At 41.4% G+C, this 27,029-nt stretch overlaps 1 protein-coding gene across 2 annotated transcripts in view; it reads right to left on the reverse strand.

Moving 5' to 3' along the window:
- Positions 1-5,058: 5,058 nt before the first annotated feature.
- The window catches only part of NAV2 (neuron navigator 2), a 203,466-nt gene continuing 181,495 nt past the window's right edge, over positions 5,059-27,029 (reverse strand). For both annotated transcript variants that reach the window (XM_041461855.1, XM_041461854.1), the window contains 17 exons: positions 25,950-26,033; positions 25,256-25,367; positions 24,782-24,927; positions 22,573-22,581; positions 21,989-22,161; positions 19,986-20,139; positions 19,372-19,531; positions 18,796-18,896; positions 17,396-17,491; positions 17,073-17,241; positions 15,127-15,362; positions 13,828-13,982; positions 13,299-13,370; positions 12,624-12,820; positions 12,321-12,439; positions 8,989-9,192; positions 5,059-8,662 (listed from right to left, as the gene is read on the reverse strand). In XM_041461855.1, the coding sequence (XP_041317789.1) occupies positions 8,537-8,662; positions 8,989-9,192; positions 12,321-12,439; positions 12,624-12,820; positions 13,299-13,370; positions 13,828-13,982; positions 15,127-15,362; positions 17,073-17,241; positions 17,396-17,491; positions 18,796-18,896; positions 19,372-19,531; positions 19,986-20,139; positions 21,989-22,161; positions 22,573-22,581; positions 24,782-24,927; positions 25,256-25,367; positions 25,950-26,033 (2,313 nt within the window). In that variant the 3' untranslated portion in view covers positions 5,059-8,536. The remainder of the gene's footprint in view (positions 8,663-8,988; positions 9,193-12,320; positions 12,440-12,623; positions 12,821-13,298; positions 13,371-13,827; positions 13,983-15,126; positions 15,363-17,072; positions 17,242-17,395; positions 17,492-18,795; positions 18,897-19,371; positions 19,532-19,985; positions 20,140-21,988; positions 22,162-22,572; positions 22,582-24,781; positions 24,928-25,255; positions 25,368-25,949; positions 26,034-27,029) is intronic.

Here is a 27,029-nt window from a genome sequence, read left to right on the forward strand (position 1 = left end):
TGATACAAGTAAATAAGCTCCAAAACCACACCAGCACCACTTTCCCAACCTACATGACAGGGATTAAAGGCCTGGGAAGCCCAGCAGAGTGGGGCCTCACAGGAGGTGCCTTTACTCGACATGCACAAGTGCCAGGTGTGCTGCTTTACCTAATTTTCCCTCCCATGTGACTAGCAAAGTGCTAAAATACTTCATAAAATCATAAAACAGCACATGTCTTCCAGGTTGGAAGACATCTGGAAAGATCCTCTGGTCCAGCCTTTTGTGGGAAAGGGAATCTAGGTGAGGACATTAGTTGCTAGTTTTTCTATTTCCCCAAACTTTATCAGTTTACTGAAACTGTTCTCCTCCCTTGGAATTTTTATTGGTTTGTACACTGTGGTTCCCGCCTGGTTTTTTTACTCCCAATTCTCCTGATTTGTTAAAGATTGTACCCTCCCCCGAGACCTGCCCCCACATAAAAGTTTCTGTCTGCCCCTTGTTCCTGGTCCCGGGGATGAAGAGGGGAACTTTCACCATTGTGAAAAATGCCAATCACTAGTTTTTAGAATTTTTAAAAGTTTAATAGTAATAAAATGGTTATAAAAATTCTAGGTGAGGACTATTACCCTGATCAACCATATTTGGGAAAACCTCCATCAATGGGGACTCTACCATATTCTTTAGGAGATTGTTCCACAGAATGATTGCTCTTTCTGTAAAAAATATCATTGTGATAGTGAGATAAAACCTCTCCTGGTGCAACTTGTACCCATTGTTCCTTGTCTCTTCCATGTGGCTCCTTGTGAAAAGAGAGCATGTTGCGGTGTGTTGTCATGGTGTGCCTCAGTTTCCCCAGTTCTTCCCCTGAAGTTTCCTTCCCCAGGTGGTGTGTCAATCACCTCTCCTTTTCCCACCCTTGCCAAGGGGATCGTCAAGCGATTGGCAGGTTCAAAGGATGCTCTCCACCCCCTGGGGGCCCATTGGCCCACCCAGGTGTCCCTCTCACCTGAGACCCCCTCCCCCTGTGCCTGGCTGGTGCTCCCTGGGTCCCCTCCCCTGCCCCTCTGCCCAGGTAAAAGGACAAGCACACCACGCGGTCAGAGTTCTGTTGGAGTTGTCGCAGGATTCAGAGGCCACGCGGCCCGAAATAAAAACTCTGGATTAAAAACTTTCCATCAGGACCCACTCCTTCCTTCACCATCGCCTTAAAGGGTTCCTCCAGCTCAGGGAGGCCTGAGGAGTGACCCTCTTCAACAGCAAGCTCCAGCCATAAGCGCTGGGGCTCGGGACGTGCCTGGATTTGTCCCCATGTGCTCATAGCGAGCCAGAGCGTCTCTGGGGTGAAAAGACCACAGGTGCCACGATTGGCTCAGCAGCTGGGGCCAGACAGACCGAGGCAGTCCAGTCAGTAATTGGTAAAATCCAATAAGAGCATCCATCCCCTTTGTGGCTGCCCTTTAGGTACTGAAGTCCTGCCATGAGGTCCTCAACAAGTTTTCTTCAGGAGGAGACTCAACTGCTTCAGTCTTTCTTCACAGGACAGGTTCTCATACCCATCCTAGGTTTAGCCAAGCTTAGCCTTGTTAAATACAACTTTGTGTAACCCACCAAGGTTCTTGTACTCCTTGATGGTATTTGGCCATCTTCCCGTGGTCAGTATTTATCTTTTTTTTTTTTTTTTTTTTGGTGTTTAATCACATTCCAAAGCTCCCTGTTAAGCCAGGGTAGTCTTGTGCTCTGTTTTCTCCCTCTCCCTTTGTAGGGGTTGGACTGTTCCTGAGTATCTCCCAGCCCTTATAAGCTGCTTGTGCTCTCCATGGATGCTTCCCACAGATCCTCACAGCTGGGCTCTGAGCATATGGAAGTTTCAGGAGCAGAAGATTCAGTGCTTCTGAAATCCAGGGGTTTTGTCCTATCAGCTGTCCTGAGTGTTCTTAGCAGGATCTGAAACTTCACAATGTTGTTATCATTATATCCAAGGCCACCACTGATGGTTATGGAGTAAAGTAAATATTATCAGGTAGGTTCAGTGAGCACTAAATCCAGCCAGCAATGGGCTGTTCTGAGTCAGCATGTCCAGCATCTGCAGCAGGAAGCATTTGCCAGAGCTTTCCAGGATCCTCTTGGATGACTTGGGCACTCCTGTGCAGAAATAGATTGTTTAACAGTCAGGACTGATTTGGGACTGGAGGTTGGTGGTCGGGCAGAAAGTGTGAAGCTGAAAATTGTGCAATAACATTGTCAGAAATCCTGCTGTGGATGAGGTTTAGTGGCTCACACAGATCTGAGCTCATGAGCTTGTTCCTTCCCCACTGGGCTTGGGCTTTGTGTCCTAACTCCTCTTTTGCACTGGGTGGTGCTGGTTTGTTGCAGTGTGCTTTTTGTTTTATTAGTAGGTTTATTGTTTGATTTGTAATTTGGTAGTTTTCTGCTCTTACAGAAACATTATGTTATAACCTAAAACTATATTTAATAGTTAATTTAATACTTAAGAAAATTAATACAGCATAACTTTCTAACATAACACATACAATATTCATTTTAATACTTGCTAAAAGCCAATCATGAAATAGGCACTTTTCACAACTGTCAGATAAAGTTACCCTGGGGCCCGTGTGCTGCTCTGTGTTTTATGATGCGCCAGCAGCTGGTGGCTGGGATTCACGGGCTCGAGGGGGGATCTTCCCCCCGCCCTTGTCATCAGCTGGCCGGGAGGAGGAGCGGCACTGGTTCATCACAATCCCGATAAAAGGCACTCAGGCCTGGTGAGGGAGGCATCAAATGCTGTTTGTTAGAGAGAACGCCGCAAGAAGGGAACAGCAGAGACAATCTTCGGTCCCTTAGAGGCTGAGAACCCGCAGCGGAGCAGCATCCACACACAGCATCCTGGCCACACCCCACCCAAAGGTGTGGGCATTCAAGGTATTACAGGAGGGCGTTTTCTCACAGCAAAAGAACTCTGTTAACCCTTTCTGCTGTCAAACAGAAAGGATAGACCCACGAGACCTTCTTGCTGCATGGTTAGACAAAGCCAAGGACACACAGATGGCTCAGCCCCACGCCCAGCAGGAGCTGCATGTCTCTCGTTAGAGTGGCCTGAGCTGGTCCTGTGTACAAGGGCTCTGTGCCTCACAACCCACGTCTGGAGGCCAGCCTGTCCTCATGGCACAGGGCAGAGCAGCACAGCACAGTCCTGGCCATACTCAGGCTCCCTGACTTGCAGATCACCAGACCCGTGCTCTACAAAGGGCTTTCAGTCAGGCTCTCAGTGGAAGCACGACCTCTTCCCGTCTGCCTGTGGATCCCATTTCATGTAAGGTCCTTCAGACTTCCTAATTGGCTAGCCCCACATGGCTGAACTTCCTGGAGGAGAAATTACCCAAATGTAGCCAGACCATGGTCTCCACTCCCTGTAACGTCTCTCGAGCCTCTGAGCAAATCAGAAATACCTGTGACTGAGCAACCTGCTCTTACAGAAAATGTCCCAGCTCATTGCAGGGATTTGGATGGTCATCATTAGATGAACTCTAAAGGTCCTTTCCAGCCCAAACCATCCTATGATCGAGGAAGGAGAGAGGAACATGGATTTCTGTGTGTGGCTAAGCCATCCAAGATGATGATGGGGAAGGATTTGCCTACAGTCAGCCCCACTGCCGGGGCAAAGATGGAAACTGCTGTGCTCTGCTCTAACCCCCAAAAGCCCAGATTAAACACCCACATCAGAAACCACAGATACCCCTTGGCTACCACAGAGATCAATGTCAGAATCCAGGACATCAGTTAAGTGGTGAAATGGACAGGAAGTGCAGAATGGAGGATGGGAACCTGCAGGGTTATCAGGAGGAATTTCCTCTCTGGTTCTTGAGGTGACTACTCCAAAGTACCAGTGGAAAAGGGAAGAGGAGTGAGAAAGGTATAAATACATGTCACATGCTGCAGACTGAATTTATAGAATGACTCCAGAGAATTTCCCATTTCCACTGCAGAAAGGAAGTCAGCACTAATCTTATGGCACTGAGAAATGATGAGATGGATCCAGGAAGGATATAAAATGAAATAGGATGTTGGAAACAAAAAAAAGTAGGAAAATAAAGGTTAAAGAGAGGAGGTAAAGGAAAGAAAAAGTCAAGATAAGTGTAGATAATTCAAGTCAAGACAGTGTGCATAGAGCAGAGAAAAGAATAATGTGGGAAAGGGATAGGGCAGCCAAAAAAGGAAAGGAAAGGAAGAATTCCTGAGAGACAATAAGCATTTTAGCAGTCCAGTATGGATTCAAAACTGTTCAAGATCATGGCTGAAGCATTTTCCACGAGCAAGTCTAGGACATGCCATTCTGTGAATCAAAGGAAGTTTACAGAACACAGAAGAGTGTGCTTGAGCACGTCCAAAGCAATTCTGCCTCTGGAAACCTGCTGTGGAGGACAGACAATGCCCACATTACAGACCAGCTCTGAGCTACCATTTACCATTTAGCTCTGTGTCATTAAGAGTATTTTTGGATTGAACAAACTTGAATGCCAATCATCAGTTTTCAGCAGAGCTTCTCTATTTTCTTAGAAATTTTTCACACGTGAATATGTCCTACCAACATTAATCATTCAAACAGGTGGTAAGTGGACAAGGAACTGTCAAAAAAGAAACAAGAAGTAAGTCTCCAGGAAAAAACCCCAAACCCCCTAGATTTTAAGTGCAGAGGCGTTTGTGTTTATTCTTTTTGAATAGAGAACTTTTACTTTTCTTTTTTTAGTCAGAGTATTTATTTGTCATGAAGGATAATAGTTTCCTGCATGTTTTTACTGATAGTGTATTTATTACTGTATAACCATAATGTCTCTATCAAATGGGTGAAGAGAAAATTGGAATAGTGTGTGGAATGTGAAGGTTGTCCAGAGGGGTGGGAGACGCCTCTGGAAACATTCCAGGCCAGACTGGATGGACAGGTGAGGGCTGTTGGCACCTCCTCACGGGTACTTAATAAAGCCAGCAAAACCAAAAGAGCGAACCCCATGATCTGCAAATGAAAAATTATAAAATGGTGATTAGGAAGGGATAAAAAGTTCTGGGAAGCCACAAATCTGAATAAATAGGCATCAATTTTATTGAATCATGAATAATTTAAGACTGGTACAATCATCAGCTTTATTCTCCATGACACGGGGTGGGGAAGGGGTAGAAATGGGCAGAGTGAGAAAGGGGAGGCATGATCTCAAACAGACCATTCACAAATTCCAATCCTAAATGAGAACTGAAAATTAAATAGGGAGAGGAGCAAATGGAAAACATCATAAACGTACACAAAATACTCAATTCCTAGTTTTCTCTTTAAAAATGGCTAGAAAAAATTCATCAAAATGCAGCACTTTTAATCAAATATTTACATTTCTATGTTACAATGAAAAAATGTACATCTTATAGAACATATTTCATAAACTGTTCCACTGGAAATGACTAGATCAAAACAGCAACCTTCCATTTAATATCAACAAAGATTTTTTTGCTTTGTATATTATTTTTTTCTTGAAAGAAAATTGCCACATTTAGACAAGATTTCATACACATAATATTGAAGTTAAGCATCAACAATGAAATATCAAGTTTGCTTCTTTCAAAATGTACAAAAAGGCTAACCAACCCCCCCCCTCCCCTTCCCCCAAAAAAACCCACATCTCATTTATGGCCTGTATCATTCTTGGCAGTTCTGAAGGAAAGAAAATGGTTCATTCTCTCAATTTATAACTCAACACGAATGTTGCATAGAATATTGCATTTCTTGTTGATTTTTTTTTAAACAAGCCAACTTTGTAAGGAGGAGAAAAAAGGAAAGAAAAAAAAAAAGAAAAAAAAAGTGTTTTTGAAAGAGCCTTAAATGAGAAAAGTCACCTAAAGAAAGACTTAATCTATGAAAAATCTTGATAAAAACTAAGACGTGTGCACAACAGGTAACCCTGCTTCCCCAAGTTTCAGAAAAGACATGGAATATTGTGATGCTCAGAATGACTAGCCTATTCAAAATTGCCTCTCTCACTTTAAACCAAGCTAGTGTCAATAAAAAAGAAGAGATAATAGAAATGTCTTCCTGGGCTTAAGCACAGGATTAAACATGAGGAAAAAAATACCCCATTCCCCACAAATAAAACACTACTTTAAACATGTCTTTTAGCACTTAGTTAAAGGTCAACTGAGACATTTTCTAGGATATCAAGTCCATTTAAAGCCCTAGCCCTGCAACTGGATTTTTTTTTTACAGGCACATGCTCTGTCTGCACGGATTCAGCTGGGGGATTAGGTACCAAAATTCACAGTAGTAGCAGGTAAAGTCAGTGCTGGGAAGCAGAATTGTCAAGACTACTGGAAAAATTAACTTCTCTCAAACTCCTCATCAGCATGCTATGGATTTGATTCCATACAGGTCTAACCCATTTTTTACAGTACCAAGAACTGGATTAGGCAAATTGGCTGAGTAGCCTTTGTTATTCCATTCAGTGAAATAATGAAATCAGAGTTCATAAGGTTAAAACAGTAACAACACCAAGCTCTTCCTCCCATCATTAAAATATTTAAATTTTTCCTTAAAAAAAAAAAAAAAGTCATCAGCACTTAAAAGTTGTAACAGGAGCAGATTCAAGACCAGCTTAGTAAGACAAAGTACAGTTATATTACAGAAAGTCATGAGGTACAATAAAACCATCCTCTCAAGCTGAGCCACAGAAGCACCAACTTGTCTGTTATGTTCCTTTAAACCCACAAGCTCTTGAAAAAGTGTTTGCAATAAGGTTTCTTCCTGTACATTGAAAAACCAGCATATTCCTGTAATTTATCAGAGTTGAAAAGCTTCTTTTGTCCCTCCTGCATGGATGAAACAGCTCTCCAGCGATTTATTAGCTGGGGATTGATATGAACCTGAAACGTTATCTCATTTCCTTCCTTTTTTATCACATTTAAACAAATTCTAGTATCTCATACAAACAATATTCACAGCAACTTATGATATTTCAAGAGATGACTTTAGCCCTGTTTCTTTAAATAAAATTCCATAATATACAGCACTAATTTAATCAAACACAATTAGTACAAAATAAGGCATCACTTTTAAAAGTCAGCACCAGAGGAGAGCTGGAAAGGCTCGTACGAATCCCTCCTGAGGAGTGAGGTGTTGGCTGAGGTACAGCTGATGTGCTGGGGGTAATGGTGTCACCAGGAAAGTGCAACTCTTTGGGAGGTGTTTTCTTTTTCCCCAACACAAGTACAAGCCTTAACACTGATCATGTAGGTGTGTGCGTTCACAGAAGAGGAGAAACCAAACCAGGTTCACAGCTCTGCCACAACTCAAAAGCATGGCACAGCTACACTCAAAAGACACAGTACTCAGTACCTTATCTTTTTTTTTCCCAGACCTGAATACTGCTGAAATGCTATTTTTAATTTTTTTTTTCACTTTGCAATTAAAAAGAAAAGTCATGGAAGTAAGTACTGTCACCAGAGTAGCACTGGAACTGCCATAGAGCTGAATTTTAATTAACCCCCTTATGGTTGTGCTGATTGGAATGAAACCTCTGAACAAAACCCGACATTTTCTAAAAACAGCTGTCACATTTCATGGCAAGAATTAAAAACTGAAAGTCTAACTCATCCCTTTGCAGGGGTGTAGCTCACCATGCCTGTGCACTGCCAAGGGTCCTCTGGAGCTGTAGGACTCCATGGGGCACAGCCCTGCCATTGACTTCTGTGAAGGAGGGAAGTCCCCTCTCCTCTGAAAGGGTGGATTAGTGGGGTGTAAACACCACAGAAGTCAGCCCACCTGGTGGTGTGGATGAAAGCAGGAAGAGAACCGGGCCCTGACTAGCAGAAAGCTACCTGATCTTTCGTTTGTAGCAGGATTGATTGCTACACAGTGTTTGAAAAAAAACTGATTTGTTCAGACTGTATACATATTTTTATATATTCCTATTAATATATATAATCTTTATAAACACACAATGAAAGAAAGCCAAGGTCTCAGACTGGCAAGGACAGCAGCACTTTTTGTTTTAGTTTATTTTTTTCCTTTTCTCTTTTTTTAATATTTATTCAAACTTCCCTGTTTTGCAGCTTTGCCTTCATTGAGTATTATTACAGAGGCAAGCAATATTGTTATAGCACCAGAACTATATGAAGCTGAGTTTAACCCACAAAGCTGATTGGTAAAAGTCCAGCCCTCACGTAAATGTGTTTGGTCAGAAGCAGCATAGACAAATATTCCCTCACCCCTCTCCTTCCAGAGGGTACATGGCACAAAGCTGCTTTCTTCACAGCTGTGAAACTGCCCCCCCACCCCAGTCCCTTCAACTTAGTAATGATGATTATTTTTAACATCTTCAGGATTGCAGTTCTCATCATTGTCAAAAGAAAAACAATAAAAAGGTCACTTGGGTTGCCTGCACCCAGGTTCAAGATTGCTACAAGTGTCTTGCTCTTGCAGCTCTTAATACTGAGATCCCAGCCCAGGAAAGTGTTCTTTTCATCAGTCTGTGATCAAGGCTCCTGCCAAGTGGAAACAGCTCCTGTCTGAGGGAGATCACAACGTTGACTCCAGAGAGGAATCCAGGATGTCATCGTGATGGCTGTTGCTGTTGGAGTCGCTGTCATAACTCTGGGGACTGGAGTAGTTGGCAGCCTCCTGCAGTCTCATTAGCATGTTCATCTGCAGAGCCAAGGAAGTTCATGATTATTGTATTTTGAGGTAGGAATAACATTAACTCCACATGACAGCTACAGTGGAGTTCACTTTGCCAGTGGCCAGGAAGGAAAGGGAGAAACAAGCAGGGGCAATAACACTGAGACTCAGAACAGAGGTATTGACTGTAAATCATAGCAGCATCCAAGTTACTGGTAAAACACAGCTTTTCCAGTAAAGGAAAAAATCAGACGACTGAAGGGATTAGTCTATAGCCACAGACCAGTTCCTGTTTCCAATCCCTAGAAACAAGGCAAATGAAATGGTTCTGCTGCTCAGAAATGAGAGCTTACCAGAGGATCTCCTTCAGCATCACTCACTGGAACTTGTTTGCTGGTGGAGCCTTCCCGGGACACAGAGTAGCCATCAAAGCCCACATCCTCGGGCCGCAGCTGGAGCAGAGGAGGCCACTCGTGGTGCTGGGGGCTGCCTGCCCAGGGGTAGGTGTCCATGACCCACTTGGCAGGATCCTCCCAGGGCGCTCTCCTCCCATACAACTGAAAGAGCATAGAACCATGTCAAACATTCCGACCATCTCAGCCACTGCCTACCTAACCAAAATGAATGTGCCATGGTTCTTGTGCTGCAGGAAACACTTTGCAAGCAGGGCTGAACTGAGAGGTTCCTTACCCTAAACACACACAAAGCCCTTTGTCATGGCACTGATTTCAAAGGAGCTGACCTCTGAGACTGCAGTGCCCTTCTCTTGGCACCAGCTGAAGGAAGAAAGGCCTGAAAATAACATCACCTAATCAAGTCAACTTAAACAACGTCAGCACACAAAAGATGCCATCAGTGCTGACATCTGGATTGCACTGGCAGCTGCCTTACAAACTGCCATCCATGGGAAGTGGAGGAGGCAATGTGAGATCTGTCATCAGGCAAGAATGATGATGTCAAGGCATAAAGTTTTCAAGTCAGATTTTTTTCACATTCAACCAAGAAAAAGCACCAGCAGTACTTGTCCATGCTCAGGTTCCTAAGCAGGACAGCTCAGCTTCAAAAACGTTTTTCTGGACGGAACAGACTGCACTACTGAATCCCAATGTATTCTCCCTGTTCTATTCTATTTGTCTTAGCTAGACAACATATTCATTTAAATGCCTCATGACTTCCAAAAGCATAAATACAAGTGGCTTTAAAACATTTATTTTCATTTTATAAACATCACCATCAACATCCTTCAGCAACTGGTGCTTGTCTCTGACATTCTGTCACTGTCCCCTACCTTTATCCACCTGCACAAGGGTCTAGCAAAGAAATTCACCAGTTCTCTGATGGATCTAGGATTATCTCACTTTCCTCAATAATATTTCTCCATGGTATGTTTTTTGTGGGTTTAGATTTTGCACGCACAAAGTATTAAAGTGCTGTGAATACCAAGCCATGGTGTGCTGTGAAGCAGGAGGGAGCAGAGGTGCCAGCAGATGGTGCTAGGCAATCTGAAACTGAGCCTCCTCCACAGCCCAGACCCTTCATCCTTCAGCCCTGCTACCTTATCTTCCCAGTTTCAAGATGGGGCAAACCAGATTTCCTATTTTAACCTTGTTCTCAAATTTACAATGATACACGTCACTTGGTAAGTAGCGAAGATTTTGTATTTTCACATTTTTTCTCCTGCAAAACTCTGAGTGGATCTGAGCTAAGGAGAGACTAAATTACTCACCAACCCTCTTCCATGGCAACCACATCTGTCCACCCCTCCCACTAGCACGTTTACCAGGGAGCAAGTCATGGGACAAGGATGGAACAGGTTGCTCCACAAAGCATGAAAGAAAAGTCACTGGAGTATGACTGACAGTGGCAGGAAGCCTCAGGGACTCTGGGTCCTCTTCTTGTTGGTGCTGCATTCTCTACTGATAGACCAAGCAGGAAGAACTCAGGTTTTATACAACCTTCTAATTTTCACATCCTTGTTTTGAAGAACAAAACAAGTCAGCTCCCATGGGAGCAATTATTGTAAGGATTAATTTGGTTTGGGTTTGTTTGTATTTGACCCAAAATAATTCTCTAAATGAGAAACAGAAATATAAAAATAGCTGAGAGCAGATCCACAGAGATCAGAACAAAATTAGGAGTCCACCTTTCCTTTCCTTTCTGTAAGGCAATTTCAGGAAAGAAGATGTGCTCTCAGAGGAGTCTTTGTGGGCATGAGGAACAGAAAACAGCCCCAGATGAAACCCAGCTTTCTAGCATTAACTTGTTCATTAGCACCACTCTGGCTACACTTCAAGTACTAAAGTGCATCTTCTTATCCATCAACCAAATAAAAGAAAATTATTTAAGTAGGGATGAATTAGTGCAATTTGGGGAAATGGGGCTGAAGGGGATAAAGAATCTAAAGCACATTGAGAAACTGAAGTCCTTACACCTGGAACACAAGCCACTCAAATACCCTAAGGAAAGATGGAGATACTGGGCAGAAAGAGGAAGCAAAAGGATGGTTTTATCAGTTACTCTCTCTCCACTTCCTTTACTAATTTTTCAATGCTTTCCACACATACTGATCAATGATATGAGAGCTCCAAACCCCAGTACAAGGAGCCCATGCATTATTGTGAGTATCAGTTTACTCCATTTCAAGAGCAAGCAAAATCACCTGCTCTCCTTTTTCTTGTTTTAGGTTGGAAAGATTCCTAGCTCCTATTACCTTCCTTTAAAACAAGTTTAATGTAAAACAGTTCTCCTGTTCCATTTCTAGCAAAGTTCCTGAGTGTACTCCAGGACCTATTGTCTTCCTTAAGTCTGTGAGTCCCAAATTGTCCCAAAGAGAATGAGGTCCCCAACTAGTGACAAATTTCAAATGGCAGCTGCCCAAATTGTACCCAAATCTTGGAGAATTCATGTATTTCACAATTTTTTAAGAAGCCATTAGTAAAAGATTAGTTCTAAATCGTATTTTAAAGTAGGTGCTGCTGGGCTTATTTTGTGAACAAAGAGCTGCTTATTAAAAAACCTCCTTTTTCCCCCCTACCTAAATGGCAAGTCCACAGCAATTCTCTGCTGAACCCTCCTCCTGATTCCAACAAGCTTCACAGTCATACAGACACCAAAAACTATTCCAAATTTCCAGATTATGAATCAATTACTAAACATAGACAATCAATGATGATTTCATGTCATCCTCTGAAAGAATTATAAAGTAATCTACTAAAAAAATCATCTTAAAACCAGAGAAGTAATCAAAATGTCACTGATACTGCTCCTGTCACTCATGTATACATTGTCTCCATGCAAAGCTTTGTTCCTATGCTGAAAGATTTGATTTCCAAAGGAAAATCCTGTGTAACACAGTTAATGATGACAAGCACATTTTTCTGATGCACAGGATAATTTTAAGGTGTGCTTCTGGAACTCAGTATTGAAAGGTATTTGTACGTCTAACTCCCCCCACTGCAAACATCACCAGTTTGGCATCTAACCACTTCTTCCACTCTCTACTTCAAAAGTGCTTGAAGAGACTAATTCTGCCTGAAATTATTGACAACTCTGGTTGCATTTTCATAGATATGCAGATATTCAATGTGTGAGGTTGTATCCACAGAAAATGTTGCTACTACTGAGTTTTGTTGCCTTTTGAACAGATGCCATTCTACACCTATGATTTTTCCCTTTGCCTGCTCACCTGCAGCCCTTCTCTTACTGCCTCCAGAAGATACGGAATGATGGAGTAGTTCCACAAGTCAGTGAACCAAACTCTAGAACCATCTACATCTATTGGACAGGAAAGGAAGAGCCGTGGACCTGGAGAGGGAAATTCAGATGTTACACTCAAATCACAAGCGCAGTTAGGGTGATGACATCTAAAGGTAGGGTTTTAAAGAAAGCCTTTTTTATGTGACACAGCACAAGGAAGTATACAAAGATATGCCTGATATACAAGGAAATAAAATACATATATTCACATATGCCTGGGCAGAGTACTTACCAATAGTAACATCAGAGGAGCTGTGAGCCTCCAAGAACTTGTTCAGATGTTGCCAGACCTTGGGAATCCAATCAATAATCTTGACCAGCTCTGCATTCCTCATCCTGCCACTGATCTCTGTTTCAATCAGTTTTCTTCTCAGGAAACGGCCGAGAAAGCCTTTGACTGGCTCAGTGTGGTTTGCACATAGCACCCATCTATGGCACAACAGCAGAAATGGACATTATTTCTCTTCCATGCTACTGAGTCTAACTATTCCTGATTACATTCCTCTTCTTATTTCCAGATTATCAGGATCAAAATGGGCTATTCCAGTCATACATGTTTTTCAGCAGAAGTTACTTTGGAATATTTCACTACATGAGCCGTTTTTTATTGTGCATTGTTTCAGCTCATTTCTCATTAATCTGCTTTACCTAAATATTGTCTTACTGAAAATCTGGTAGAAAATCAAATATCTTAACAATCCTCTAAAAAAATAAAAGTTTTGTGAACCCAGTTCCTTTAATGACAGCACCTTAACCAAGCTGAAAATGTCAGGGCAGCAACCAGGAGCAAATGGCATTTTTCTCTCACTTCGCTATTTCAGCTGATAAGAACAATTTTAATTTACTCAGTAGCCATTACTCCTTTGCCAGCCCACAAACATAAATGAGAAACACTAATAAACAGTACCTGAAATTATGGTGAAGTTGAAGATTAGGTGTGGAGGAGGTGGCTTGGTTCATTGTGCCAATAATATATGGACTATTGGGAGAAAAAAATCAAGCAAATCAAACTTGTGAACTCTGAAAAACAAGTTTTAAGTCAAACCTAAACATTAAAAAACGCTATTCAAAACTCTTTTGTCAAAGAAGGTTTTGTAGTTACTTATCACCAAATTCTTTACTGAGATTCTGTGATCAAATTCTGGAAGTAAACCAGAAGTCCCAAAATGGGACCTTTCACTACAAATGGGGTTTTACTACAAATGATCTATATCATGAAGCAAATACAGCTACTTTTAAATTACTTATTTCAGAAAAATGGATAATTTTATGAAGGAAAAAGATCCCTCTGAAGCACTGTCCACAATACCACTGGTCATCTTCCTCCACATTACTAAATTAATGCAGGCTTTAGTTTTGTGCGATTGAATTTTGCAGGAGCAGTGCTCTGAGCACAGGATTAGCATTGGCAATGTGTACTGATACTATTTCTTTACCATTTGTGGTACTTGCAGTTTAGAAGTCCATTAAAGATCTCTCCTAGGGAGCTAACGTGGTGCAAATTATCCAAAATGATGACAAGAGGCATATCTACAGCATTATTTTCACTGTTGCACTGGTCTGCCAGGTTGGACAGGTACTGGCGGAGCTCCTGCAAAGCAGATATAAAGAAAAGAAGCAAAACATTTTCTTTGTCTTCATATTTCTTAAAAAATCAATTAAGATAAATAAGCTTGGTAACAAAATCTAAAGCAAAAGAGTCTGACATCTAACAAATCACACATTTTCTATGAGAAAACACAAGATATACTTTTCTTTCTCTTTCGTAGGTTATGCTGAAGACTCAGAGACTGTGCCAGAAATCCTGTGTGAGGTATGGGCTTAAAGAGGGGTAATATTTTGTAATTTAGTTTGTGTTTTTTATTCATCAATGTCAGACCTAAGAGGTCTGAAACATATTTTTGTTTCTTTTCAGGAACTTGATCAACTCTCCCCATACCAAACCAAACTCTGCATTCCAGCCAGATTTGTTTTATCATCTTGCAACTGTGTTTCCATCAAAATACAGATAACAAAATTAATCTGAACAAATCATCCCTCATCAGAGGCCAAATCTGGATGCCTTCAGTAATGATGGAAAGAAGGATGAGCTTTTGGTGTTGCTGATGAGTGTTGAAATGCTCTCAGCAGCTTTAAAGCATGTCTGAAATCATACCAGTGGCTTACAACACAATTTCAACTATCCCTTTCCTCCAGAGGAAAATATGCCTAAGGCCATCAAATACACAGATTTTTTTTTCTTTCTTTTCTTTAATCTAGATGATCACTGGAAGTATATTCATCAAAACCAGTAGCACATAAAAAAGCAAAGACATGCCTTACCTGCCCAGGAATGTGTCTGCACAACAGCCCCTCCAAACCCAGCACAAGACTACAACTGCTGATAACCGCAGCTGCAGAAGCTCCTGACAGCCTGCAGATGCATTTGAGGGTTTTGGGAAAAGTGCCAACATGCAATAGGGATTGCTCAAGTCTCTGGGAATTTTATGCAGGTGTTTATCTTCCTGGGCAATTCTCAGGCTCCCAAACACTTGAAAATCATGACACCTTTAAGTGTTTAAATACACACCTGGAAGCCTGCTGTTCCAGACCCATAATCAATTGAATCTGAAAACCTTTAAGCATTGCTTCCTTCAGGATAAACATAACGCTTTGAAAATGAAGCTCAGTTCAAAACGACGGATTAGGAAAGGTCTCTCGTTTTGGACACGTGGCTGTGCAAGGCGCGTGCTCACCTTGCTGGATTTGTGGTCGACGTTGAAGGTGGCGATGATGCCCTCAGCCAGCTCCCTGCCCTCCCTGAGCACCATGTACTCAGACAGGCGGTTGGCCAGGTAGGTCTTGCCCGTGCCGCTGGGGCCGGACAGGATGATCCTCCTGTGCTCCATCAGCAGGGACACGTAGCGCTGCAGGATGGGCTTGGGGATCAGCGACTCGAACACCAGCCCGTCCAGGCTGTTCTCACAGATACCTGCAGCAGGGAAACACGCCTCTCTTAGGGGGATTTCCAGTTTTTATACAAAGGGACCTGATCAAGCTGCTCTTCACTTCAGAGCTACACCCTTTCCCCACCCCAGTATCCCTCGTGGTTGAGAGAGGCACACATAAACCAGGGAAGTGCAGGGGTGACCCGTGGGCTTAGCCTGGATCCTCCTTCAGCCTGTTTAAGTCCTCAGCTGCGTCCCTAAGGCCCTTTGGAAGTGCCACACCAAAGGATTTCAGGCTACATTTTTCATGCACAAGCCATCCATTTTACAGCATTTCACCACCCACTCACCGTGAATGTACCTGTTTACTTTTGGATCACTAGACAAAAAACTCCCAGCTATCATCAACTCCCCCTACTTTCCCAAATGCTTGTAATTAAACTCCTCCTCTGTATGCTGATAGTTATCTCCTCTAACAGAAAACTCCTACTGATAAGCATTTATGCCATGTCAGCAGTCACTTTAGGCAGAATTGGCTTAGGAAAAATACACAGTGCTTCAAAATAAACAGCAGGAAGCGAAGTTGGCAGATCACCCAGAGAAATGTTTGCACCTCAGTGGTTACTTGGAATATTAAATATTTATACAGGCAGCTTTATATCTCAAAGGTATATGTAAGTGATTTTCCATAAACTGATTAAATACATTTCTTTTTTATTGAAAACTATTATCACTTATGAGCCTTCAAGGCACAAGTCAAGTCAGTGCAAGTTGAATATAAACTCAAACTGCAGCTTTGCAGACACAGTTAGACCTTATGCAATATTTCAGTTAGGATTTATGACTGGACAATGCATTTTATATGAGTAGAATATCCTGGGTTCATGTCAAGCCTCAGTAAGTTGATGTATTTCACAGTTTATTTTGTCTTCCTGCCCACTGCTTTGCTATACAAGGTTACCTGGTTTTTACACCAATATTCAAAAATCTGCTTTCAGTCAAATTTCAAAGCTGATCTGAAGAATGTTTGGCACTGCTCTCAAATACCATCTGTCTGCAGATTTCACTGGTCTAACTTTGAGGAAACTGATATATGTTCAAAATGCAGCAGTTGAGGGCTTTACCCTGAACTCAGTTTCACAGCATAGTTTTCATAAAAAAGTTCTTCCCTAAGAAACCAAATGAGAAACACAAATACTAAATTTGTGTTTACTAAGTCTTACAGAATGAAATCGATGGGAATTCTGAAAACCATACATTTTGAGAAATCCAGATTTTAAGGAGTTTCATACAATTTGGGCTCCCTCCTTCCTGGTACTTAAGGAGGGACCCTTCAGTAAGACCAATCAAACAAATGAGTCAAGATCTATTTTTTTTAACCCTGAATGAAGGAAATAATAAGTATAGCTGTGATAAAGAGGTAATGAAATTTTGAGGCTTCACTCATTTGGAAAGTACTTTGCTGCTCAAACAGCTCCACTGCATCCTTTGTGGTGCGAAGTCTTCTCCAGGACAACTGAAGGTCTGTGAAGTGTGTCATTTTTCCTAGAGCTTCAGGTTGAAAACTTGCTGAAATTACAGACTTAGCATACCCTAAGTGCTGACTTTATCAAATGAAAATAGCAGGAAGTAAATAAATGGTAGGATGAGGAAAAAGCACCAAAATAAAAAGTCTTTACTCTGGGTTTCTTGACACAGCAAGCTCTGATCAACTCAATAGTGAAAACTCCACCAGGCAGGTCAGGTGAAATTACCTTTGATGGTAACTGAGATAGTGTTGTTTTCTCCAACCAGGTACCCACAGGGCAGCAGCTCCGGGGTCTCTGCGCTGTTGGTGCGCCTGATTTCCCCGATGTTGTAACCCAGAACACTGTCTGAGTTCAGCCCCAGCTGGCTCACGGGATCCACGTGGATGATGTACTCCTGGGGTGGGAAAGGGACACGGGAAGTCAGGCAGCCCTGGGGGCTTGTTCGCTGCTGTGACAGCGCTTAAACAGCACAAAGTTAAATACAGCCTGGTGCCATCAGAACACCCCCACAGGAGAACTCGAGCTCGCAGCATTTTGTACCCGCTGACCTTAAACAGGCGTCTTACAACCCCATCCAGAACATCCCACTTGGTCTTCCCACTGACTCCAATGCAGCCTATGAGGAAGGTGCGAGGCCTGGAATCCTAAAGGAACAGGAATAACTCTATCAGACAAGCGTGGTTAATGTAATTAAAATGCTGGCTTCCCTGCCCCCTCCCTTTTTACTTCTAAATAATGGTGCATCCTTACTACTCTATATGGTGAATTCTGAACGGCATATGGAATTCTTTTCACATGATAAACCTTTTCCACAGTGTTGGAGTCACAAACCTAAACAATACTCAGGTGGCTGTGATGTTAAGTTAAAGGTATTTATTAATCAATCCATGAACAATTCAAAAATCTCAGAGAGGACTACAGTTTAGCAATGAGACAGAAAGTCTCTTAGGAATATTCCAGACAGAGAAGTAGATGTCAAGTTCATTCTTCCATGACTTCACAATTAAAGATGTTACATTTGCTAGGTTTATCCTATTTATTTTTAGAAATTCTGCTGTGAGCACAGAAACCTATATATATAGATAAATTATACATGGCTCTAATGTATGCATGGCTCTAGTAATATAGAAAGAGACTTTATATTTATATACTGTATTTGATGTATCACAGCATTTTGTAAGTGATTTTTAAGGCAGATAAAAGAAATGAGAATAAATATAATTTTTCTGGTTTTCTACACTGTGAAACATTAATTGAAGAGAAAACTAATTTCTATTAAAAGATTTGAAGTGTTACTAAAACTTGCTGTGATTGCAGTCAATCAGCAGCAGTTTTACTGTTTATCCAGGGTTCTAATAATTAATGCAAAGTAGGTATTTAATGGAAAGAGCTTCTGAGTCCATTTTATTTCTGATCATTCAGATTCCACCCCTCAGGAAGACATGAAGTTACTCCTTAAACACACTTTTAAAGGTGCTCAAAAATGTGAGATAGCAAGGCCATTGCTTGTCAAGGACTGTGTAATACATTCATGCATGTAGTATGTTAAACCCATGAGACAGGATGCAACTTTACAACATTTGCAATTTATTTGGGTACTTAGGATTCTTTCATGTACTTGTAAGATGGAAAACATCTGAAAGATGTCATTCTAAACAGGGTACTTGTGCCAGAGAGGACAACTTGAACTAGAATGATATGGTATAGATCTCCCTATGGTATAGTTTGGATTTGTCAAGTGCTACCATAAGATTGGTGCTTCTGGCATTTCAGTCCCTCTCAGCAGCTCCAAGGAAGCTGGAGGTAGCCAAGTGCCCTCTCTACCACTATCAACACACCAATGAACTGTTTTCCTGAGAAAATCCTTGGAAGTCCTTTGCAAGCTTGAGTTCCCTCACACATTCTGAAATCACCTACATTTCAAAGCTGGGGATGAAACACAACTCACCTCCTTCCATTTCATCTTGTCCTGGAAGTTGACAATTATTTTGACATGCCTGCCTCCTTCTTTCCGGGCAGAGCCATCTCCACTGTCATCCAAGAGCATGTCTGTGGACAGGAAACATCAACAGCTTCACAGCTGGAGCTCAATCACAATGGAGACTATTCTGGTTTATTGTAGTCAAACACAACATGTCTGGGCTTCACATGCCCCGAGGTAAAGCACAAGAACCAGGCTGACTGACTTCCCTGCCACACAGCCCTCTCAAAAAGGGAAGGTCATTGAAAATTATTAGCCAGTTACTCTGTATTTTCCTTCCTATGATATATCCCCTGGCAAATGTGCACCATTAAATGGCTTTAAACATGACTTTTCAGAGCTGAGGTCATAATTGGACACCTCTGACCAAGGGTGTAGCAGACCTATGATGATATTTAAAAGAAGGCTCTGTGCCAGCTCGTGACATATTTCCACACCTCAGCTGTTAATAATCCTCACGCTTTCATTTTTCCATGGCTAACCAACTCAAGCCTTCCAAGTGCATGATAAAACCTGCCCCACCACCCTTCTCATTAAACTCACCGAGACTGGTTGACTCCGTGAGGTTCAGGCTGTGTTGAGAGAGACCCACCGAGTGTCTGGGAGAGGAGGAGATGGAAACCTGAGACTGAGCCCTGCTACAGCTGCCGTGGTTTTCAGATTTCAGCCGATCGTTCTCTGCTTTTAACTTTTCAATCTCACTCTTGAAAAGACAAGTCAGACATTAGAAGGCACAGTGAAAACATGATTCTAAGATAGCGACATAAGAAATTTAAGAATAAAAGGTAGTTTAGCAGAAATGCTGTTTCCATCATGTTTAATTAAGGATTTTAATTATTAAAATGTCCTTTCTGTGAAACTTTTCAAAGTATCCTAAAAATACCTAAACATGTGGGACTTCACTAACACTGAAATGCAACTACCTTAAGGCAGAGAGTGTGGAAACATTTGAAAGCCAACAAAATGCTGTCTCCAAAATCCTGTCTTGGGGTTGAAACAGCTGCAGCTGAGAGCAGCAATGTCAGGTGTTCAAGCTGACCTTTAATGAAGGTTTAACACAAGGTTAAACAGAGCCTTTAGCAAGCACTCAGATGGGTACTGTGGGGCAGGCTGGCCACAGCAGCACAGGCTCAGGACGCGGGGTGGCTGCTCCTCACCTGCATCCTGTTCATGGCCTCGCGCAGCTGGTCCAGCTGGTGGGCAGAGCTGAGGGCCTCCAGGCGGATGTCCGTCAGCTTCATCTCCTTGTCGCGCAGCTCGTTCCGCAGCTGCAGCACTGTCTCGGCCTCGCTGTCCGTGCACTCCGAAATACTGCAGGGCACCGACAAACACACATTTGTTCCTCTCCTTCTGCTGCTCCTCCGGGATTTATTAGCAGAAGAGGAATTATTCTTTTTATTCTGCTTGAAGCAGGTAGCAGTTTTGGCTTATTGAATTAGTAATGCTGTAAGTCAAATATTAAACAGGCCATGGATATTTTAGAGTCTGGTGAAACAAAGATGTCTGAGGGTTATTTTTTTAAAATCAGCATCTGAAACAGAATTCTCTGAAATCACCTACTATTGGATAGTCTTCATTTTTTTTTTATGGTAGTTGCTATAAAGGAAAACTTCTAAAGCCAAAATCTAAATAAATTAAGGGGGTGCAGGTATTTAACAGCAGCTGGTTGGAGATTGATGAGTTCACAGACAGATTTAAAGCTCACCAGGTGTGCACAGCTGGGTTTCCCTGAACTGCTCTGAAGGGCTTTGGAACTCTACACCTATTCAAGCATGATAAATTCCTGGTCACTTTAAAGAACTTACACTTAAAAAAATTGTGGTGGCATTTTTTTTTCCCTCCGCCCACCAAAAAAAAAAAAAAAAAAAAAAAAAAATCAGAGTGAGTAACAACATTCCAGCACATTTGTAACTGTATCTCTAAAAAGATCAACCATGCAGCTGCAACGCTTTAAGGGAAATTTTACCTAACATGTCTTTCCCTAAATCAGTTTCATGAGAGATGTTTTCCCCACCAAAAAAACAGTAAGCCAAAAGACACCAGTTTTACTTGTTCTCTATCCTTCCCCCAGTTCACATATTTACTCCTTGTTCATATGTATCCTTTTGGCTTCCATAGCAAGGTGAGATGTACCCATACAGCATTTTGGCTGATGACAGATGGGATCATCATTTGACAATTTTCTGGCCTGAGAGTTGTAAAGCACAACTTGCTGTAGTCACCAGAAATGCACTGAGTTAGGCTCAAGAGACAGAAGAAGCTTTGATACAAAAATCATGGGGGATTATCTTCTGCTACTGACATTGCATCACTGTTATACAGCTGGAAACTATTGCTATTGTTTTCACCTCTTCATGTGAAAACAAGTGGAGAGGAACTACTCCAATGCATTTGTTCTGAAATCAGGCTGGAAGCTCTGCATGACCTCTCAAGGTCAGGAGGCTGTCTGTTAATTACGGGTTTCACAATACTGACTGTTACAACTTTCTGTATTTATTTATCCTGCTCTAGTGACAAAGCTGCTGATGGAATTAACATAAAAGCTGTTTCACTAAATTTTCCATGTACATTCTCAAATGTGAGTTCAGACTCAAATTGTTAAACTTTATTTCACAGGTGGCCATGGAAAGGACCTGGCACAGGTGGCTGGGGAGCTACAGAAGGAAAGAGGAGTGCATCATCTCCATCCACCAGACACAAGCAGTTAGATGAGTTCATCTGTATCACTAATCCACAGTATTGGATTTCCTTTCCTTTATCTGAATTTGTCAATAAAATTGGGAACTTATCACAGCAGATTAATACAGTATGTGCTGTGTTTAGACAAAAGAAACAAAATCCCAGATTTGACCTGGTTTGTTTAATTAACAGCAGAGATCCAATTAATTTGGCACCTCAAGGTCACCCTGGTTATAAATATTCTTGATAATCAGTACATTCTGAGAGAGCAACCCAATGAAATATTTACACTTCAGTACTGATGCAATGATTTTTGGCTTCCTGGACACTAATGGAAAGGTACTGGGTTGGGAGTCAGCTCATGCATCTTTAAATCTCTGAATACATGAATTCAGCATTTCTGTCCTCTGCCTTTCCTCTACCAATGCAGCAAGATGCCTTTCATGCTGTTTTCTGTCTAAAAATTACAGAAATCACTTACAGGGAATTGGAATGAGAAGCTCTCAGCAGTGGTGTTGAAACAGTGGCCTTGTGGTGTGGTAGCTTTGGTGAGGAAGGTAAGGAAGAATCAGTCATCTCCTCAATGTCTGAATGAGAAGATGCTGACTTGGGAGATTTCTTTTTCCCAAAAGCTTGCTTGAAGGAGCTGCGTAACTGGAAAAAAAAAAAAAAAAAAAAAAAAGACCATAGCAGCAGATCCATCATTGAGAATGAAACCAGGCAAAAAAACCCTCACAGAGTAAAAACTCTCAACATGCAAATACTGCAGGTGCTACAGCCATACTCACATACACAGTAACATGGGTGAAAAATAAAAAGGCTCTTTTTTTCCTTAACTAGTTTATCAGATTAATAAGGTCAATAGGAGTGGCTACGGATGCTTCCTATTTTTTAAGAGCTATTTGACAGCAAACTCTGCTCAGTGCAATAGGCTTTACAGCAGCATGGTGACAGCTTGCAGCTGTGCTGGCACAGGGCCCAGCCCAGGTTAATGGTGCTGGAAGGGTTAGTGGTGTCAATGGGGGTTAGCTTTGTACGTCCCAGTTTAAAGTAGGTCCTCCTTACCTCGTTGACCTGCCGGAAGAAGTGCAAGCAAAAGGAAGTGGGGGAAGGAAAAAAGACATGTTTTAACAGATAAAGCCACTGGTAAGAGAAGTTTTGGATTTCTGAGACAAACACAATCAATGATTAACAAAGACAAACAGTTACTTTAAAACCAGAACCCTGTATTTTCCAAAACCAGGAGTCTCAAACCACATATGGCCATTTTTTTTCATTACCTGAGGAAGACACCAGATCCAAACTCTCTTAACTATTTAAATTACATATTCTCCTTAGCTTATGCAGAGTGCTTTGGCTAAGAGCCAAGTTAGTAATGTATTTTTCCTTGCAGGAACAGGTATTTCACCACTTGAAAAGACTGCAACTTTTCTACCTACCTGCAACTACCTTAACCTTCAGTAATGTGACTGCCATTTTCCAAACAAGAATTAATATTCAAGTCATTAAACTGCTGCAACCCCAAAGTTACAATTCAACAGGCAGTGTTCAAGAAGCATTTGGACAATGTTCTTAGATATTTAAAGTTTCACTTTTAGGGAGCCCTAAAAGGTAAAACCCCATGGAATCAAGGTCTGGACTTGATGATCCTCATGGTTCCCCTACCACTCAGGATACTCCATGTACACCTTTTAATGACATTGCAAAAATTGCTTATGTACACAGGCTGGCTTAATATGAGCTTTTAAGTTAGACAAAGACTCCTACAATGAGAAATGTTGAAACTCTGATGTTTCAGCTCTGAATGGACATTTGCATTGCTTCTACATGGAACACAAAGACCTTAGCTGAGAACTTCCTCAGCACTGGTGGAATAAAGAATCCGTGAATCAGATTCAACTCACTCTTCTCTGTAGTGTTTTAATTTCCAATCTTCACTTCATAGCAACGATGTACTCATTTTTAATGACAACATAAAAATACTGTCCTGTTTCTTCTACTTCACGAAAATTTATTTATTTAACTTTATAATAAAAAATGTTCCCTTAACCTTCTTCAAAAATAGTTATCTGATGAATGAGAAATGTAGGCTGATGTAAGACCATATCCACTAGGTTACAATAACAAAGAATAGAAGCTAAACAAGAATTTTAAAAAGTGTTTATCTTAACCAAGGCTTAATGACTACAAAAGTTTTGTGTCACAAACTAAGGGTTGCTAGAAATTTAGAAGTTACAGCAATTTACTTTGTCTATATACTAACGTACAGTACAAGAAAGATTTGGACAAGATGTTTCCATTCTACCAATTATTTAAGGGTGGCAATGCTTCTTTTGTGAAGCAGCTGGCAATACCAAGAGATACCAAAATGAAACCTCTGAGACAAGAGAGAATAACAAGAACTTGTTCAGGAAGCTCTTTCTTACAGTTCAGGAGTTTCATCAACATTTTTGAGAGAATACTGAGCAAATAGCTTTTACCAGCTCTAACCACATTTTGCATCTCTACAGATTTTTCTGCATACCCAGGAGATCCAGGGAGATTTAAATTCGGTGGGAAGAAAGGGGTGGATTGTTTTACTGACTACAATAAAGGATCTAGGGGCTTCAGTCCAAACTACAATCAGACTAGGTCACTAAGGCAGTTCTGGTCTAATTGAAAATGGAGTTGAAGACAATGTACCTTTCCTCCAGTACAGGGTACCTTGTACATAGTACATGATAAGCAAAGAGGGAAAAATGGGAAAGGACAGGTAAGTAACGCAAAAACTTCCAAAAGAGATGTCCGTCACAAAAAATTTTTAAAGATCAGTGTTTTTTTAATATTATTCTTAGCAGTCCAAGTTAATGCTGGACAAAGAGTTCTTAAACTGTCTAATATGTTCACTTATAAGAAAGCCCTACGAGATAAAAACAAAAGAAAACCCACAAGAATGATCTTCTCTTGTGAGTTTGTTTAATGACAGCATGCCACATTTTCCTTAAGGGACTGGACACCCTATTGGCCAGAACTGATCTTTGACAGCTATTTCTGATTTAAGACTGGCCTTTTAGCTGTCAAGCTAAAATTCAATCCTATGAAGAGCCAATACAAGGATATACATCACTTGCAACTCAATCAAGCCTTCACAGGAGAGTTTACCCAGGATTTAAGCAGGGCACAGTCCTTGTGCTGACCTGCTGCACGGAGCAGGAAGGAGCAGCCGGGTGGATTTCACCGCGCGTGTCCTGACAATTTCACAAAAACCTCACAGAGTCTGCTAAAACATACTTACCCAGTTCTTCCTCTTTTTTTTCTTGGAGTCGCTCTCGATGTTGCTGCCCACACTGGAGTGGCTGGTGGCACTGTTAATGCTGGAGACACTGTCCGAGGAGTGCTGCCTCCGGATCCGCAGGTCTGTGGGCTGAGGAGCTCCAGGACCTGGATGTGAACGGAGGCAGTGTCAAAATTATCCAGGAAATTTGATGAATGGCATTAATAATGCAATCCTGAAGAAAGATTTTGGGAAACCAGCACTCTGACAATCACTTATCCCAACGGATGGATTGCGTATTTGAAATCCTTGTTTCTTGTGACGAGATTAAAATCTGAGATGCTTCAAACTTTTCCTTCAGCAATTTATCACAGTGTAAATTAGTGGGTGACTCTGGTCTCTGCGTAACTCCGATGGTTACATCAGCTATTACCCAGAGGACTGACGTCTTACTGGAGAGCCCTGGAGTCTCTGTATGTGGTGCTTGTCTCTCACCTTTGCAGTTGAGCTCAGGTGTGTTGATGACTCCATTGATGGCAGCCTGAGCAGCAGCATTTTGTTTCTTCAGGAGTTCAATTGTCTTCCTTAACTCGTTCAGTTCCGAGTCCTTGAATATGGGAAAAAAACCATATGACAGTACATGGGAGAAGAACACCAAAGAAGCTGCTTTTCCATCTGAATTTTGATAGTTCATAGTGAATTTATGGAATACATATGTACAAAGAGGTGAAAATGAGGTTTAGGATACCTGGGGAAGCACACCCTCAACAGGGTGCAAAACAGCTTGGGTATTATGATACCAAAAATATGCATGTATTCTGTAATGCAGAAATAATGTCTATTCAAGCACAGTGTCCAAAACCACAATGCTGCCAGTCTTGTAAGTATTCTTAGTGCTTCTTTCGAACATGCCCCTGTATGGATGCACTGGGATGAAATATATTAGAGAAATATCCAATACTGAAGACTTGTGTCCAAAGCAACAATTGATAGGAATGATCAGTTGCCACAAAATCCCAGTGCAGTTTCATACAAATTATTTTTTACATTTTACTCTGCCACCACAAATGAGGGAGCTAAGTCAAATTGACTTATGTTTGTGACTTTTTCCCCCACACAACTACAGAAGGAGCATGGGCAACAATGCTGGAAACAGAAATGAAGACTTCCAAATCCTTTTGAAGCTTGCCTTTTGTTCTGCTGTCATGGTCAGGCTCTGCAGTCGGATTGTCATGTTCCCCAGGCTCTGCTCAAACGCTGCCACCAGGTGAGCCTGAAACCAAACCACACAGGAGGAGTCAGTTCTCTTCCCCCAAAAAGGAGTATTTCTGCAGGTATTTAATCAGTCCACCCAGTGCATGGCATTGTTTGTTGTGTAAATGGTGCAAAAAAAAAAAAAACAACACTGCTTAGAAAAGGTCAAATGAGTGGAGCACACATTATGGAAATGCTTGCCAACAATAAAATATAAATCAAGTTTTTGTATAAAGAAGACTCAGGCAGAAATTTTCCTCCAACTAAATCACTATTTTCCTTTGTGCATAATTAAGGCAAAAAGATGTTGGTAGTCGCAGGGGTGGAGGCTCTCACTGTGGTTATCCCACCAGGAGAACAGATGCTTTGCCAGATAATGTGCTTGCATCTAACTCTAAGACTTCCATATTTGAGCGTACCTCACTTCCAGCCAAGGTCAGCTTGCTACATATAATCCAAAATTCCTGCTGCCTGGCCAATTACCCTCTTTTCTTTTCCCAAGCAAAGGAAAAAATGTGCTCTGTGGGAAAAAGATTCAACATTCTTCTCCCGAGAAGCACGGAGAACACAGTGTCCATTACATGAAAGACATCAGCTAGGAATTGAAAATGACTGAGAAGCAAAAAGAAGGAAAAGGAGATTGGGAAGATGGAAAAGAACGTAAGAAACTGTATTTCTAGAGCCATGACATGGCACTGTTTTATGGATACTCATATGCATACATAACTCATCACAGGTGTATTTCAATACGTATTTGTCTCATTAGCCATAATAATCTACACTAACCATTAAAAAAAAACTTTATTTATCTATTAAAAAGAATTCTATATGCACAATAACAAGTAAAATCGTGAAATCTTTCCAAGCAGAGAAAGATATTTTCTCACCTAAAAAATACAGAATAGAAAAACCTTTCACAGAGCTATTTCAGACTCATTCAGCAGCAGCAGCACACTGCTGCTAAATAACTGTTCTCACATTCACAATGAAAACAAACATGAGCAGTACAATAACA

This window comes from Pyrgilauda ruficollis, unplaced genomic scaffold (genome assembly GCF_017590135.1).
Source record: "Pyrgilauda ruficollis isolate IOZ18807 unplaced genomic scaffold, ASM1759013v1 scaffold156, whole genome shotgun sequence".
Taxonomy (NCBI): Eukaryota; Metazoa; Chordata; class Aves; order Passeriformes; family Passeridae; genus Pyrgilauda; species Pyrgilauda ruficollis.